At 51.0% G+C, this 18,238-nt stretch overlaps 1 protein-coding gene across 1 annotated transcript in view; it reads left to right on the top strand.

Annotated features, from left to right (window-relative positions):
* Window positions 1-258: 258 nt before the first annotated feature.
* The window catches only part of ttc13 (tetratricopeptide repeat domain 13), a 19,690-nt gene continuing 1,710 nt past the window's right edge, over window positions 259-18,238 (top strand). The window contains 23 exon segments of the mRNA XM_080513686.1: window positions 259-483; window positions 1,777-1,865; window positions 1,942-2,017; window positions 2,656-2,726; window positions 3,672-3,737; window positions 3,839-3,931; window positions 4,006-4,122; window positions 4,206-4,316; window positions 6,183-6,265; window positions 9,133-9,274; window positions 10,215-10,331; window positions 10,333-10,390; window positions 10,458-10,614; window positions 11,165-11,295; window positions 11,366-11,498; window positions 11,570-11,662; window positions 13,092-13,175; window positions 14,060-14,144; window positions 15,560-15,669; window positions 15,740-15,875; window positions 16,316-16,395; window positions 17,170-17,248; window positions 17,351-17,430. Of these exon segments, the coding sequence (XP_080369812.1) occupies window positions 306-483; window positions 1,777-1,865; window positions 1,942-2,017; window positions 2,656-2,726; window positions 3,672-3,737; window positions 3,839-3,931; window positions 4,006-4,122; window positions 4,206-4,316; window positions 6,183-6,265; window positions 9,133-9,274; window positions 10,215-10,331; window positions 10,333-10,390; window positions 10,458-10,614; window positions 11,165-11,295; window positions 11,366-11,498; window positions 11,570-11,662; window positions 13,092-13,175; window positions 14,060-14,144; window positions 15,560-15,669; window positions 15,740-15,875; window positions 16,316-16,395; window positions 17,170-17,248; window positions 17,351-17,430 (2,369 nt within the window). The 5' untranslated portion in view covers window positions 259-305.

Below are 18,238 nucleotides of genomic sequence, written 5' to 3'. Positions count from 1 at the left end.
GTTTTGTATGAAAGTAAATTGAAACTATTTAATATATAAGTAAAAGCAAACAGGTGAATAAATATAAGTTTGCAAAATAAGTGAGTAAATTCAGATTTTTATATCTGAATTCACACTTACAGGATTATAGTTTGTCGGTCCACTAACTTCCGGTGGCGCGGACTTAGAGCCGCGGGTGGTGATGGGAGATGTAGTCCCCCCCCGCTGCGGCTCTCTTGGCGGGGGGCGTGCCCGCAGCGCAGCGCCGGACGCCGGGCGAGCACAGCGGCAGCTTCCGCTCCGTGGCGTCACTCCTGCAGCCCAACATGGCCCCTGCCTGCCGGGCCGTGGTCCTGGTCCTGGTCCTGGTCCTGGCCGTGCTGCAGCTCAGCCGGACGGCCGCCGGCACCGAGTTCTTCTCCGCCCTGACGCTGTTCGACCAGGAGCTCCACAAGCAGGGCTGCGGCTCGCTGTCCGACTGGGAGGACCTGGCGGCGGACTGCGGTAAGCTCCCCGCTCCCCGCTCCTCCTCCGCGACGGCGGCTTGGTGGTTGGTGTGTTTGTTTGTTTGTTTTCCGGTCACTTCGCCACGTCCTTCCCGGACCCGACCGCCACCGAGTCCCCGGTTAGCCGCGGCGAGCTAACGTGCTAACGTGCTAACGGCGCGCGACACCGGAGCCAAACCAGAGTCCAGTCAAAAAACGTCCGATTTAAGCGGTGACGCTCCCTGCAACAAAAGTTCCTCCCGGAACTGAGATCGACTGACAAGTTTAGCCCTTTAGGACGTTTCAGGTCGATTCTGCTTCAGCCGAACGGTCCGGACGGACATACCGAGGGCACGAAGCTCGGAAACGGACGAAACTGCACTAGAGTCACTTGTTGTGTCTCCATTGGGTGTTTTAGAATTTTGTTTAATCTCAGTCAACGCAACCGGAAACCGGAGGACAGTCTATGTCCCTGTGGAGGGACATAGACTGTAATCTGCTGCTGCATCGCTAACAAAGTAACATGTTTTCCCGGTTCGCTTGTTAATGTCTTGCAGTGCCAGTTTTCCGCCACTAGATGGTGTGTGAGCCACGTCTTCCGTCTTTAACTCCTCCTGGACTGAAGTGAACTCACATTTATAGGTTTTAGAAGAGGCTTTACATCGATTCTCCATTAAATTAAGACACTTACATCAAACTATAGCGACTGTGTGAAGGTTGTATATTTTGATTTATTCCGACTGCAGTTTGTGGGGAAAAAAACACAACTCTCATCTACATTTTACTTTTGTGTAATTTAAGTCAATTACCAGAATATTACTGAAGGAGTGTCGTCACCTTTGAGATCGTTTTGTGATCTGCTGCTGATTTAACTCCCAAAGTCAAACTTTTCCAGCCCGTCCAGCTGGTTTACGTGTTGCAGTCCCAGTTCTTGCCACTAGAGGGTGTTTGGCCCACGTTTGTCACCATAAAGCACATTAATAGCTAAAGAACAACGTATTAATATACATTTCAGCTCCACTTGTCGGTGGCAGCCATGTTGTTTATCTTTGTTTGATCGTTACAACCTGGGAAATGGGATCTTCCCAGCTCGTATTTACCAGTTCCCAGCTCGTATTTACCAGTTCCCAGCTCGTATTTACCAGTTCCCAGCTGACTCGAACTATATTTTTTGATTTGTGTTTGGACTCTGGGGGACGGGAGGGGACAGAGCAGGATGGGGACGTAGCCCTGGACTCTGGGGGACGCAGTGGGACGGGGGACGGAGCAGGACGGATGTGGTTTGAGGCCTGAACACAGAGTGTCTCTGCAGAGTCGTCTGTCCTGCAGCTGGAGGACTGTGAGGAAGGAAGACATCCACCCTGCGAGTCCGTCTTCTCACTCAACGCTGAGAAGATCCTGGTGAGTCCAGAACCTTTGTACTCTGTCCTTCTGTCTTCTGGACTGGTTCTCACAGGAGGTCCTGTCTGTCCCTCAGAACCAGGCCAGGGTCCTGCTCCAGCAGAACAAGGTCCCCTTCCCCGTGGACCGTCTGTCCACCAACGAGGAACTGGGTCAGTTTGACGCTTCCTTCTGGAGGTGAACTGGACTCGTTTGTCTCTTGTTGTCCTCTGTCACTGTTTGTCCTCCTGTCCTTGGTCTCTGGTTGTCCTCTGTCACTGGTTGTCCTTTGTCCTCCTGTCGTTTTTCTCTTGTTGTCCTCTGTCACTGGTTGTCCTCCTGTCCTTTGTCTCTTGTTGTCCTCCTGTCGTTTGTCTCTCATTGTCCTCGGTCACTGGTTGTCCTCCTTCCTTTGTCACTGGTTATCCTCTTATCCTTTGTCCTCCTGTCCTCTGTCACTGGTTGTCCTCCTGTCGTTTGTCTCTCGTTGTCCTCTGTCACTGGTTGTCCTCATGTCCTCTGTCACTGGTTGTCCTCCTGTCCTTTGTCACTGGTTGTCCTCTTGTCCTTTGTCCTCTTGTCCGTTGTCTCTTGTTGGCCTTTGTCCTCCTGTCATTTGTCCTTTGTCCTCATGTCCTTTGTCTCTCGCTGTCCTCTTGTCCTTTGTCCTCATGTACTTTGTCCTCATGTACTTTGTCTCTCGTTGTCCTCTTGTCCTCATGTCCTTTGTCATCCTGTCCTTTGTCTCTCGTCGTCCCCTGCCGTTTGTCACTGGTTGTCCCCCTGTCCTTTGTCTCTCATTGTCCTGCAGCGATCGGTTACGTCCTGATTGGGAACCTTCTGTACGACGAGGCCGTCAAACATTTCTCTCTGCTGCTGCAGGTCAGAACCTCCTGTGACTCCTCTGTGACTCCTCTGTGACTCCTCTGTGACTCCTCTGTGACTCCTCTGTGACTCCTCTGTGACTCCTCTGTTACTCCTCTGTGACTCCTCTGTTACTCCTCTGTGACTCCTCTGTGACTCCTCTGTTACTCCTCTGTGACTCCTGTTACTCCTCTGTGACTCCTCTGTTACTCCTCTGTTACTCCTCTGTTACTCCTCTGTGACTCCTCTGTTACTCCTCTGTGACTCCTCTGTTACTCCTCTATGACTCCTCTGTTACTCCTCTGTTACTCCTCTGTTACTCCTCTATGACTCCTCTGTTACTCCTCTATGACTCCTCTGTTACTCCTCTATGACTCCTCTGTTACTCCTCTGTGACTCCTCTGTTACTCCCCTCTGTTACTCCTCTGTTACTCCCCTCTGTTACTCCTCTATGACTCCTCTGTGACTCCTCTGTGACTCCTCTGTTACTCCTCTGTTACTCCTCTATGACTCCTCTGTTACTCCTCTATGACTCCTCTGTTACTCCTCTGTTACTCCTCTATGACTCCTCTGTTACTCCTCTATGACTCCCCTGTTACTCCCCTGTTACTCCCCTGTTACTCCTCTATGACTCCTCTGTTACTCCTCTATGACTCCTCTATGACTCCTCTGTTACTCCTCTGTTACTCCTCTGTTACTCCTCTATGACTCCTCTGTTACTCCTCTATGACTCCTCTGTTACTCCTCTGTGACTCCTCTGTGACTCCTCTGTGACTCCTCTGTTACTCCTCTGTTACTCCTCTATGACTCCTCCTCCTCCTCCTCCCCTCCTTCCTGTTCCTCCTCCTCCTCTCTCCTCCTCTCCTCCTCCTCTCCTCCTCCTCCCCTCCTCCCCCCCCCCCCCCCCCCCCCCCCCCCCCCCCCCCCGGTTAGAACAGTAATAGTGAGTACAGAAGGTTCCAGGTTGATCCAGAGTTGGTAGCAGCCATCTATGGTCGAGGGATCGCTTATGGGAAGAAGAGCCTGCAGGTGAGTGGCCCCGCCTCTGACCTCTGACCTCTGACCCCTGACCCCTACCCTCTGACCTCTGACCTCTGACCTCTGACCCGTCCCCCCCGTCTCCCTGCCAGGACATCAAAAATGCCGACTTGGCGTTATACGAGCTGAACCGGGTGGTGACGCTGGAGCCCGACTGGCCGGAGGTGTACGAGCAGAGAGCAGAGGTGGGTGGGGGGGGCCGGGGGGGGGGGCGGTGTGGTGGGGGGGCTCCCACTGACTGGTGTCCACTGTGGGACAGATCCTGTCCCCTCTGGGCCGGATCAGCGAGGCCCTGGGGGACCTGACCAAGGCCATCCAGCTGCAGCCTTCAGCCCGGCTCTACAGACACCGGGGGACGCTGCTCTTCATCTCCGAGGTCCGTAGCTCCGCCCCCCCGGGCCTCCTCACCCCCCCACCCCCACCCCCACCCCCCCTGACGCTCCACTGCGCCCCCTGCAGGACTATGTGGCGGCCATGGAGGACTTCCAGCAGTCTCTGGAGCTGAAGAGGAACCAGCCCATCGCCATGCTGTACAAGGGCCTCACCTTCTTCCACCGAGGCCTCCTGCAGGTGAGGCTATGACCAGTCCTCCTCCAGGTGAGGCTATGACCAGTCCTCCAGGTGAGGCTATGACCAGTCCTCCTCCAGGTGAGGCTATGACCAGTCCTCCTCCAGGTGAGGCTATGACCAGTCCTCCAGGTGAGGCTATGACCAGTCCTCCTCCAGGTGAGGCTATGACCAGTCCTCCAGGTGAGGCTATGACCAGTCCTCCTCCAGGTGAGGCTATGACCAGTCCTCCTCCAGGTGAGGCTATGACCAGTCCTCCAGGTGAGGCTATGACCAGTCCTCCTCCAGGTGAGGCTATGACCAGTCCTGCAGGTGAGGCTATGACCAGTCCTCCTCCAGGTGAGGCTATGACCAGTCCTCCTCCAGGTGAGGCTATGACCAGTCCTCCAGGTGAGGCTATGACCAGTCCTCCTGCAGGTGAGGCTATGACCAGTCCTCCTCCAGGTGAGGCTATGACCAGTCCTCCTCCAGGTGAGGCTATGACCAGTCCTCCAGGTGAGGCTATGACCAGTCCTCCAGGTGAGGCTATGACCAGTCCTCCTCCAGGTGAGGCTATGACCAGTCCTCCAGGTGAGGCTATGACCAGTCCTCCAGGTGAGGCTATGACCAGTCCTCCTCCAGGTGAGGCTATGACCAGTCCTCCAGGTGAGGCTATGACCAGTCCTCCTGCAGGTGAGGCTATGACCAGTCCTCCTCCAGGTGAGGCTATGACCAGTCCTCCAGGTGAGGCTATGACCAGTCCTCCTCCAGGTGAGGCTATGACCAGTCCTCCAGGTGAGGCTATGACCAGTCCTCCTGCAGGTGAGGCTATGACCAGTCCTCCTCCAGGTGAGGCTATGACCAGTCCTCCAGGTGAGGCTATGACCAGTCCTCCTCCAGGTGAGGCTATGACCAGTCCTCCAGGTGAGGCTATGACCAGTCCTCCTGCAGGTGAGGCTATGACCAGTCCTCCTCCAGGTGAGGCTATGACCAGTCCTCCTGCAGGTGAGGCTATGACCAGTCCTCCTCCAGGTGAGGCTATGACCAGTCCTCCAGGTGAGGCTATGACCAGTCCTCCTCCAGGTGAGGCTATGACCAGTCCTCCAGGTGAGGCTATGACCAGTCCTGCAGGTGAGGCTATGACCAGTCCTCCAGGTGAGGCTATGACCAGTCCTGCAGGTGAGGCTATGACCAGTCCTGCAGGTGAGGCTATGACCAGTCCTCCTCCAGGTGAGGCTATGACCAGTCCTCCTCCAGGTGAGGCTATGACCAGTCCTCCAGGTGAGGCTATGACCAGTCCTCCAGGTGAGGCTATGACCAGTCCTCCAGGTGAGGCTATGACCAGTCCTGCAGGTACTGCAGGTTGAGGAGGACAAGAAGGACGTCCTCAATGTCCTCCAGGTCTTCATCAGTTCCTGCTGGACTGGAGCTGCAGCTTCATGTCACATTTACCTGATGCACCTGAACGCATCACTCAGCAGTTCAACATGTGATTCTGTGGAGGCACTGACAGCAGGCCCCTCCCCCTTCTCCTCCCCCCTCCCCCTTCTCCTCTCTCCTCCCCCTTCTCCTCCCCTTCCTCCCCCCTCCCCCTTCTCCTCTCTCCTCTCCTCTCTCCTTCCCCCTCCCCCTTCTCTCCTCTCTCCTCCCCCTTCTCCTCCCCCTTCTCCTCCCCCTTCTCCTCTCCTCTCTCCTCCCCCTTCTCCTCTCTCCTCTCTCCTCTCTCCTCCCCCTTCTCCTCCCCTTCCTCCCCCCTCCCCCTTCTCCTCTCTCCTCTCTCCTCTCTCCTCCCCCTTCTCCTCTCTCCTCTCTCCTCCCCCCTCCCCCTTCTCCTCTCTCCTCCCCTTCTCTCTCCTCCCCTTCTCTCTCCTCCCCCCTCCCCCTCCTCAGGACGCCATCCTCACCTTCAGAGACGCCCTGAAGCTGAAGCCCGATTTTATAGACGCCTATAAGAGCCTGGGACAGGCCTACAGGTAGGTCTCTGATTGGACCGGTCTGTGTGGACCACTTCCTGTTGGGTCACTTCCTGTTGGACCTGCTTCCTGTTTGACCGCTTCCTGTTGACCTGCTTCCTGTTTGACCACTTCCTGTTGGACCTGCTTCCTGTTGGACCGCTTCCTGTTTGACCGCTTCCTGTTGGACCTGCTTCCTGTTGGACCTGCTTCCTGTTTTACCACTTCCTGTTGGACCTGCTTCCTGTTTGACCTGCTTCCTCTTTGACCACTTCCTGTTGACCTGCTTCCTGTTTGACCACTTCCTCTTGACCTGCTTCCTGTTTGACCACTTCCTGTTTGACCACTTCCTGTTGACCTGCTTCCTGTTTGACCACTTCCTGTTTGACCACTTCCTTTTGACCTGCTTCCTCTTTGACCACTTCCTGTTGACCTGCTTCCTGTTTGACCACTTCCTGTTGACCTGCTTCCTGTTTGACCACTTCCTCTTGACCTGCTTCCTGTTTGACCACTTCCTGTTTGACCACTTCCTATTGACCTGCTTCCTGTTTGACCACTTCCTGTTGACCTGCTTCCTCTTTGACCACTTCCTGTTGACCTGCTTCCCGTTTGACCACTTCCTCTTGACCTGCTTCCTGTTTGACCACTTCCTGTTTGACCACTTCCTATTGACCTGCTTCCTGTTTGACCACTTCCTCTTGACCTGCTTCCTGTTTGACCACTTCCTGTTTGACCACTTCCTATTGACCTGCTTCCTGTTTGACCACTTCCTGTTGACCTGCTTCCTCTTTGACCACTTCCTGTTGACCTGCTTCCCGTTTGACCACTTCCTCTTGACCTGCTTCCTGTTTGACCACTTCCTGTTTGACCACTTCCTATTGACCTGCTTCCTGTTTGACCACTTCCTCTTGACCTGCTTCCTGTTTGACCACTTCCTGTTTGACCACTTCCTATTGACCTGCTTCCTGTTTGACCACTTCCTGTTGACCTGCTTCCTCTTTGACCACTTCCTGTTGACCTGCTTCCCGTTTGACCACTTCCTCTTGACCTGCTTCCTGTTTGACCACTTCCTGTTGACCTGCTTCCTGTTTGACCACTTCCTCTTGACCTGCTTCCTGTTTGACCACTTCCTATTGACCTGCTTCCTGTTTGACCACTTCCTGTTGACCTGCTTCCTCTTTGACCACTTCCTGTTGACCTGCTTCCCGTTTGACCACTTCCTCTTGACCTGCTTCCTGTTTGACCACTTCCTGTTTGACCACTTCCTATTGACCTGCTTCCTGTTTGACCACTTCCTCTTGACCTGCTTCCTGTTTGACCACTTCCTGTTTGACCACTTCCTGTTGACCTGCTTCCTCTTTGACCACTTCCTGTTGACCTGCTTCCCGTTTGACCACTTCCTCTTGACCTGCTTCCTGTTTGACCACTTCCTGTTTGACCACTTCCTATTGACCTGCTTCCTGTTTGACCACTTCCTCTTGACCTGCTTCCTGTTTGACCACTTCCTGTTTGACCACTTCCTATTGACCTGCTTCCTGTTTGACCACTTCCTGTTGACCTGCTTCCTGTTTGACCACTTCCTGTTGACCTGCTTCCCGTTTGACCACTTCCTCTTGACCTGCTTCCTGTTTGACCACTTCCTGTTTGACCACTTCCTATTGACCTGCTTCCTGTTTGACCACTTCCTCTTGACCTGCTTCCTGTTTGACCACTTCCTGTTTGACCACTTCCTATTGACCTGCTTCCTGTTTGACCACTTCCTGTTGACCTGCTTCCTCTTTGACCACTTCCTGTTGACCTGCTTCCCGTTTGACCACTTCCTCTTGACCTGCTTCCTGTTTGACCACTTCCTGTTGACCTGCTTCCTGTTTGACCACTTCCTCTTGACCTGTTTCCTGTTTGACCACTTCCTGTTTGACCACTTCCTATTGACCTGCTTCCTGTTTGACCACTTCCTGTTGACCTGCTTCCTCTTTGACCACTTCCTGTTGACCTGCTTCCCGTTTGACCACTTCCTCTTGACCTGCTTCCTGTTTGACCACTTCCTGTTTGACCACTTCCTATTGACCTGCTTCCTGTTTGACCACTTCCTCTTGACCTGCTTCCTGTTTGACCACTTCCTGTTTGACCACTTCCTATTGACCTGCTTCCTGTTTGACCACTTCCTGTTGACCTGCTTCCTCTTTGACCACTTCCTGTTGACCTGCTTCCCGTTTGACCACTTCCTCTTGACCTGCTTCCTGTTTGACCACTTCCTATTGACCTGCTTCCTGTTTGACCACTTCCTCTTGACCTGCTTCCTGTTTGACCACTTCCTATTTGACCACTTCCTATTGACCTGCTTCCTGTTTGACCACTTCCTGTTGACCTGCTTCCTGTTTGACCACTTCCTCTTGACCTGCTTCCTGTTTGACCACTTCCTGTTTGACCACTTCCTATTGACCTGCTTCCTGTTTGACCACTTCCTGTTGACCTGCTTCCTGTTTGACCACTTCCTGTTTGACCACTTCCTGTTGACCTGCTTCCTCTTTGACCACTTCCTGTTGACCTGCTTCCCGTTTGACCACTTCCTCTTGACCTGCTTCCTGTTTGACCACTTCCTGTTTGACCACTTCCTATTGACCTGCTTCCTGTTTGACCACTTCCTGTTGACCTGCTTCCTGTTTGACCACTTCCTCTTGACCTGCTTCCTGTTTGACCACTTCCTGTTTGACCACTTCCTATTGACCTGCTTCCTCTTTGACCACTTCCTGTTGACCTGCTTCCTGTTTGACCACTTCCTCTTGACCTGCTTCCTGTTTGACCACTTCCTGTTTGACCACTTCCTGTTGACCTGCTTCCTGTTTGACCTCTTCCTGTTTGACCACTCCCCCCCCCCCCCCCCCCAGGGAGCTGGGGGACTTTGAGGGGGCCCTGGAGAGCTTCCAGAAGGCTCTGCAGTTGAACCAGAACCACATCCAGTCCCTGCAGCTGCGAGGGATGATGCTGTACCACCACGGCTCCCTACAGGGGGCGCTGGGGAGCTTCAAGGTGGGTCCTATAGGGGGCGCTGGGGAGCTTCAAGGTGGGTCCTGCAGGGGGCGCTGGGAAGCTTCAAGGTGGATCCTACAGGGGGCGCTGGGGAGCTTCAAGGTGGATCCTGCAGGGGGCGCTGGGGAGCTTCAAGGTGGGTCCTATAGGGGGCGCTGGGGAGCTTCAAGGTGGATCCTGCAGGGGGCGCTGGGGAGCTTCAAGGTGGGTCCTATAGGGGGCGCTGGGGAGCTTCAAGGTGGATCCTGCAGGGGGCGCTGGGGAGCTTCAAGGTGGGTCCTACAGGGGGCGCTGGGGAGCTTCAAGGTGGATCCTGCAGGGGGCGCTGGGGAGCTTCAAGGTGGATCCTGCAGGGGGCGCTGGGGAGCTTCAAGGTGGGTCCTACAGGGGGCGCTGGGGAGCTTCAAGGTGGATCCTACAGGGGGCGCTGGGGAGCTTCAAGGTGGATCCTACAGGGGGCGCTGGGGAGCTTCAAGGTGGATCCTACAGGGGGCGCTGGGGAGCTTCAAGGTGGATCCTACAGGGGGCGCTGGGGAGCTTCAAGGTGGATCCTACAGGGGGCGCTGGGGAGCTTCAAGGTGGATCCTACAGGGGGCGCTGGGGAGCTTCAAGGTGGATCCTACAGGGGGCGCTGGGGAGCTTCAAGGTGGATCCTGCAGGGGGCGCTGGGGAGCTTCAAGGTGGGTCCTATAGGGGGCGCTGGGGAGCTTCAAGGTGGATCCTACAGGGGGCGCTGGGGAGCTTCAAGGTGGATCCTACAGGGGGCGCTGGGGAGCTTCAAGGTGGATCCTGCAGGGGGCGCTGGGGAGCTTCAAGGTGGGTCCTGCAGGGGGCGCTGGGGAGCTTCAAGGTGGATCCTGCAGGGGGCGCTGGGGACCTTCACCTGTCCCGCCTGGACACTGCTTTATTGTGCCCCCCCCTGTCCCCCCGTCCCCCCCAGAGGTGCCTGCAGCTGGAGCCCTACAACGAGGTGTGCCAGTACATGAAGGGTCTGAGCCACGTGGCCCAGGGCCAGTTCTACGAGGGCATCAAGGCCCAGACCCGGGTCATGCTGACCCCCCCCCCTGATGGGCCAGAAGGCCAGCTCCGAGTACCTCAAGGTCAAGTACCTCAGAGGTAGGTGTCCCCCCGTACGTCCTCCTGGGACCCCCCCAGCTCCCTGACTGTCTCCCCCCCCCCCCAGAGTACTCCCGGTACCTGCACTCCCACCTGGACCTGGCCGTGGCGGACTACAACGTAGACCAGGACCTACCAGGGACCTTCAAGAACCACTGGGCCAAGAACCTGCCCTTCCTCCTGGAGGAGTACGAGGAGCAGCCGGGGCTGCAGCCACACATCAAGTAGGTGGAGGAGGGAGGAGTCTATCACCTGGTGGTGGAGGAGGGAGGAGACTAACACCTGGTGGAGGAGGAGACTAACACCTGGTGGTGGAGGAGGGAGGAGACTAACACCTGGTGGAGGAGGAGACTAACACCTGGTGGTGGAGGAGGGAGGAGACTAACACCTGGTGGAGGAGAGAGAGAGGAGACTAACACCTGGTGGAGGAGAGAGAGAGGAGACTAACACCTGGTGGAGGAGGAGGGAGAGGGGGAGACACCTGGTGGAGGAGGGAGGAGACTAACACCTGGTGGAGGAGGAGACTAACACCTGGTGGTGGAGGAGGGAGGAGACTAACACCTGGTGGAGGAGAGAGAGAGGAGACTAACACCTGGTGGAGGAGAGAGAGAGGAGACTAACACCTGGTGGAGGAGGAGGGAGAGAGAGGGGGGGACACCACCTGGTGGAGGAGAGAGAGAGAGAGAGAGAGGGGGACACCACCTGGTGGTGGACTGGTCTCTCTGGAGCAGTGTCCTCATGTCTCCCTCTGTGTCTGTCCCTGTGTCCCCTCAGAGACGTCCTCCCCCAGGACTTCTCCAGCTACAGCCTGGAGGTCCAGAAGCTGGTCTGCAGCGCCGACCACCTGGGGGCGCTGATGCAGTACGACACCCCCGGCTTCCTGCCCAACCGGAGGGTCCACCGAGGTGGGGGGGCACTGGGGGGGGGGGGGGTAATGTGAACCCCCAGTTCTACAGTGTGTGTGTGTGTGTGCAGCCATGGGCCTGGCCTCCCTGGAGGTCTTCCAGGCCCTCCAGAGGACCTGGACCAACTCCAAGGTCCGGGTCAACGGGAAGACCAGGCAGATGCAGTGGAGGGACATGTTTGACATCGCTGTGAAGTGGAGGAGGTGAGGGGGGAGGGGGGGGGGGGGGGGGGGGTCAGGAGGTCAGGGCTGACCCGGGTCCTCCTCTGGTCCAGGATTGCAGATCCAGACCAGCCGGTCCTCTGGTTGGACCAGATGCCGGCCAGGAGCCTCAGCCGGGGCTTCAACAACCACATCAACCTCATCAGGTGAGTCCTCATGTCCTCCTCATGTCCTCATGTGTCCTCATGTCCTCCTGTGTCCTCCTCATGTCCTCCTAACCTCTTCATGTCCTCCTGTGTCCTCCTCATGTCCTCCTAACCTCTTCATGTCCTCCTGTGTCCTCCTCATGTCCTCCTAACCTCCTCATGTCCTCCTGTGTCCTCCTCATGTCCTCCTAACCTCCTCATGTCCTCCTGTGTCCTCCTCATGTCCTCCTAACCTCCTCATGTCCTCCTGTGTCCTCCTCATGTCCTCCTGTGTCCTCCTCATTCCTCCTAACCTCCTCATGTCCTCCTGTGTCCTCCTCATTCCTCCTAACCTCTTCATGTCCTCCTGTGTCCTCCTCATGTCCTCCTAACCTCTTCATGTCCTCCTGTGTCCTCCTCATGTCCTCCTAACCTCCTCATGTCCTCCTGTGTCCTCCTCATGTCCTCCTAACCTCTTCATGTCCTCCTGTGTCCTCCTCATGTCCTCCTAACCTCCTCATGTCCTCCTGTGTCCTCCTCATGTCCTCCTAACCTCCTCATGTCCTCCTGTGTCCTCCTCATGTCCTCCTAACCTCCTCATGTCCTCCTGTGTCCTCCTCATGTCCTCCTGTGTCCTCCTCATTCCTCCTAACCTCCTCATGTCCTCCTGTGTCCTCCTCATTCCTCCTAACCTCCTCATGTCCTCCTGTGTCCTCCTCATTCCTCCTAACCTCCTCATGTCCTCCTGTGTCCTCCTCATTCCTCCTAACCTCTTCATGTCCTCCTGTGTCCTCCTCATGTCCTCCTAACCTCCTCATGTCCTCCTGTGTCCTCCTCATTCCTCCTAACCTCCTCATGTCCTCCTGTGTCCTCCTCATTCCTCCTAACCTCCTCATGTCCTCCTGTGTCCTCCTCATGTCCTCCTAACCTCCTCATGTCCTCCTGTGTCCTCCTCATGTCCTCCTGTGTCCTCCTCATGTCCTCCTAACCTCCTCATGTCCTCCTGTGTCCTCCTCCTTATGTCCTCCTCATGTCCTCAATGTCCTCCTCACCTCACCCTAACCACCTCATGTCCTCCTCACACCCCGTCCGTCCATCCATCAAGCTAACTAGCATGAAGCTAGCAGGTTAGCTGCCAGCTTGTGTACTAAAAACGCTCAACTTTGGTTCATTTACCCCCCTCCCTCCTGCCCCCCCCCCCCTCCCTCCTCCTGCCCCCCTCATCTCCCTCCCCCTCCCTCCTGCCCCCCCTCCCCTCCTCCTGCCCCCCCTCATCTCCCCCTCCCTCCTCCCTCCTCCCCCTCATCCCCCTCCCCCTCCCCCCTCCTGCCCCCCCTCATCCCCCTCCCCCTCCCTCCTCCTGCCCCCCCTCATCCCCCTCCCCCTCCCTCCTCCTGCCCCCCCCTCTACCCCCTCCCCCTCCCTCCTCCTGCCCCCCCCCCCCCCCCAGGGGTCAGATCATCAACATCAGGTACCTGGCGTACTTCAACAACATCCTGGACTTCATCAAAGACCGGATCCTGGTGTATCATGGGTAATGTTCTACTGTTCTACCATGTTATGATATAATGTTATATAACGTGAGGTTATATAATGTTCTGTATTGCCGAGGGCTCCTGGAGGTGATGTGTTCTATAACCTAATGTTCTACAATCTAGTGTTCTACAATCTAGTGTTCTACAATCTAATGTTCTATAATCTAATGTTCTATAACCTAATGTTCTATAACCTAATGTTCTATAACCTAATGTTCTACAATCTAGTGTTCTACAATCTAGTGTTCTATAATCTAATGTTCTATAACCTAATGTTCTATAACCTAATGTTCTATAACCTAATGTTCTATAAGCTAATGTTCTATAATCTAATGGTCTATAATCTAATGTTCTATAGTCTAATGTTCTATAACCTAATGTTCTATAACCTAATGGTCTATAACCTAATGTTCTATAACCTAATGTTCTATAACCTAATGTTCTATAACCTAATGGTCTATAACCTAATGTTCTATAACCTAATGTTCTATAACCTAATGGTCTATAACCTAATGTTCTATAACCTAATGTTCTATAACCTAATGTTCTATAACCTAATGTTCTATAACCTAATGGTCTATAACCTAATGTTCTATAATCTAATGTTCTATAACCTAATGGTCTATAACCTAATGTTCTATAACCTAATGTTCTATAACCTAATGTTCTATAACCTAATGTTCTATAACCTAATGTTCTATAACCTAATGGTCTATAACCTAATGTTCTATAACCTAATGTTCTATAATCTAATGTTCTATAACCTAATGTTCTATAGTCTAATGTTCTATAACCTAATGTTCTATAACCTAATGTTCTATAATCTAATGTTCTATAATCTAATGTTCTATAACCTAATGTTCTATAACCTAATGTGTCTCAGAGCCTTTAACCCCCGAGGGCTCCTGGAGGTCCGCCAGGCCCTGGAGGACGTCTCCACTGTGGAGGACCTGCTGCCTATCATGAAGGTAGAGACTGGACTCATGTCCTCTGTGTCCATTATGTCCTCCATGTCCTTTATGCCCATCATGTCCTCTGTGTCCGTCATGTCCTCCATGTCCTTTATGTCCGTCATGTCCTCCATGTCCTTTATGTCCTTTATGTCCTTTATGTCCTCCATGTCCTCCATGTCCTTTATGTCCTTCATGTTCTTCATGTACTATAATGTTATATATATATATATATATGTACTCTATATGTAGATATATATATATATATATATATATATATATAACATTATATATATATATGTACTCTATATGTAGATATATATATATATATATATATATATAACATTATATATATATATGTACTCTATATGTAGATATATATATATATATATATATATATATATGTACTCTATATGTAGATATATATATATATATATATATATATATATATATGTACTCTATATGTAGATATATATATATATATATATAACATTATATGTATATATGTACTCTATATATATATATATATATATATATATATATGTACTCTATATGTAGATATATATATATATATATATATATATATATATGTACTCTATATGTAGATATATATATATATATATATAACATTATATGTATATATGTACTCTATATGTATATATATATATATATATATATATGTACTCTATATGTAGATATATATATATATATATATATATATAACATTATATATATATATGTACTCTATATGTAGATATATATATATATATATGTACTCTATATGTAGATATATATATATATATATATATATATAACATTATATGTATATATGTACTCTATATGTATATATATATATATATGTGTACTCTATATGTAGATATATATATATATATATATATAACATTATATATATATGTACTCTATATGTAGATATATATATATATATATATAGATATATATATATATATATATATATATATAACATTATATGTATATATGTACTCTATATGTATATATATATATATATATATGTACTCTATATGTAGATATATATATATATATATATATATATAACATTATATATATATATGTACTCTATATGTAGATATATATATATATATATGTACTCTATATGTAGATATATATATATATATATATATAACATTATATGTATATATGTACTCTATATGTAGATATATATATATATATATGTACTCTATATGTAGATATATATATATATATATATATATATAACATTATATGTATATATGTACTCTATATATATATATATATATATATATATATATATATATATATATATATATAACATTATATGTATATATGTACTCTATATGTATATATATATATATATATATATATGTACTCTATATGTAGAGCAGTGAAGCTCCAGAGTCTGTGTTTGTCTCCTGAAGCAGTTGAACAGTAAAACCAGAGACGGATTCACCGTCAACTCCAAGGTCCCGAGCCTGAAGGATTCTGGGAAAGAGTACGACGGCTTCACCATCACCATCACCGGGGACAGGTCTGGACGTCTCTGTCTTCTGTCTCCACCGTCTGTCCTCCTCCTCACTGTGTGTGTGTGTGTGTGTCAGGGTGGGGAACATGTTGTTCTCCGTGGAGACTCAGACCACAGAAGACAGAACCCTCCAGTTCCACTCCGAGATCGAGTCCATCTACAAAGACCTGACCGCCAAAGGGAAGGCTTTGATGTTGTCCACCGAGCTGGGGGTGAGACCATACCTCCTTACCTCCTACCTCCATACCTCCTCCCTCCATACCTCCATACCTCCATCTATCTCTATCTATCTATCTATCTATCCATCCATCAATCATCTACAAAGACCTCACTGCCAAAGGGAAGGCTTTGATGTTGTCCACCGAGCTGGGGGTGAGACCATACCTCCTTACCTCCTACCTCCATACCTCCTCCCTCCATACCTCCATACCTCCATCTATCTCTATCTATCTATCCATCCATCCATCCATCAATCATCTACAAAGACCTCACTGCCAAAGGGAAGGCTTTGATGTTGTCCACCGAGCTGGGGGTGAGACCATACCTCCATACCTCCACCTATCTCTCTATCATCTATCCCTCCCTCCCTCCCTCCCTCCCTCCCTCCCTCCCTCCCTCCCTCACTCACAATGTTTCTTTGTCTTTCTTCCAGGATGCAGACGCCGTGTGCAACCTGATCCTGTCTTTAGTTTATTACTTCTGCAACCTCATGCCTCTTTCTAGAGGCTCCAGGTAACTGTAATCTGGATTAGAGGGGGTGCTCTGTAATCTGGATTAGAGGGGAGGTGCTCTGTAATCTGGATTAGAGGGGAGGTGCTCTGTAATCTGGATTAGAGGGGGTGCTCTGTAATCTGGATTAGAGGGGGTGCTCTGTAATCTGGATTAGAGGGGAGGTGCTCTGTAATCTGGATTAGAGGGGAGGTGCTCTGTAATCTGGATTAGAGGGGGTGCTCTGTAATCTGGATTAGAGGGGGTGCTCTGTAATCTGGATTAGAGGGGGGTGCTCTGTAATCTGGATTAGAGGGGGGGTGCTCTGTAATCTGGATTAGAGGGGGTGCTCTGTAATCTGGATTAGAGGGGGGGTGCTCTGTAATCTGGATTAGAGGGGGGGTGCTCTGTAATCTGGATTAGAGGGGAGGTGCTCTGTAATCTGGATTAGAGGGGGGTGCTCTGTAATCTGGATTAGAGTGGGGGTGCTCTGTAATCTGGATTAGAGGGGGGTGCTCTGTAATCTGGATTAGAGGGGGGGTGCTCTGTAATCTGGATTAGAGGGGGTGTTCTGTAATCTGGATTAGAGGGGGGTGCTCTGTAATCTGGATTAGAGGGGGGGTGCTCTGTAATCTGGATTAGAGAGGGGGGTGCTCTGTAATCTGGATTAGAGGAGGAAGATCCTCTGTAATCTGGTGTTACAGGAGGAAGATGCTCTATAATCTGGGTTAGAGGGGGAAGATGCTCTATAATCTGGACCAGAGGTGGAAGATGCTCTATAACGTGTTGTGTCCTCAGCGTGGTGGCGTACTCGGTGCTGATGGGGGCGCTCATGGCCAGCGGTAAGGAGGTTGTCGGTCGAATCCCCAAAGGAAAGGTAAACAAACATGTTTACTGGTATTTTAGAGTCCGTCCCTCTCAGGGTGGAGTTTGACCGTATGTCCTCGCTGTCCCTGCTCTGTCCTCGCTGTCCCTCCAGCTGGTGGACTTCGAGGCCATGACCACTCCCAGTCCAGACGTCTTCATCAGAACTGCAAAGACCTGGATGAACCTCAGAAGGTACCGTCCTTTTCTCTCTGGAAACACTTCTGAAGGGCGTGGCTAATCGCTGGTATTGGTTGGAACCGTTGTTAATAACTAGCGGTCGTGGCTAATCGCTGGTATTGGTTGGAACCGTTGTTAATAACTAGCGGTCGTGGCTAATCGCTGGTATTGGTTGTGACCGTTGTTAATAACTAGCGGTCGTGGCTAATCGCTGGTATTGGTTGGAACCGTTGTTAATAACTAGCGGTCGTGGCTAATCGCTGGTATTGGTTGTGACCGTTGTTAATAACTAGCGGTCGTGGCTAATCGCTGGTATTGGTTGGAACCGTTGTTAATAACTAGCGGTCGTGGCTAATCGCTGGTATTGGTTGTGACCGTTGTTAATAACTAGCGGTCGTGGCTAATCGCTGGTATTGGTTGGAACCGTTGTTAATAACTAGCGGTCGTGGCTAATCGCTGGTATTGGTTGTGACCGTTGTTAATAACTAGCGGTCGTGGCTAATCGCTGGTATTGGTTGGAACCGTTGTTAATAACTAGCGGTCGTGGCTAATCGCTGGTATTGGTTGGAACCGTTGTTAATAACTAGCGGTCGTGGCTAATCGCTGGTATTGGTTGTGACCGTTGTTAATAACTAGCGGTCGTGGCTAATCGCTGGTATTGGTTGGAACCGTTGTTAATAACTAGCGGTCGTGGCTAATCGCTGGTATTGGTTGGAACCGTTGTTAATAACTAGCGGTCGTGGCTAATCGCTGGTATTGGTTGTGACCGTTGTTAATAACTAGCGGTCGTGGCTAATCGCTGGTATTGGTTGTAACCGTTGTT

This window comes from Blennius ocellaris (assembly GCF_963422515.1).
Source record: "Blennius ocellaris genome assembly, chromosome: 18".
Lineage (NCBI taxonomy): Eukaryota > Metazoa > Chordata > Actinopteri > Blenniiformes > Blenniidae > Blennius > Blennius ocellaris.
Note: the sequence above shows the minus strand (reverse complement) of the source record. Positions and strands in the feature narration are given on the sequence as shown.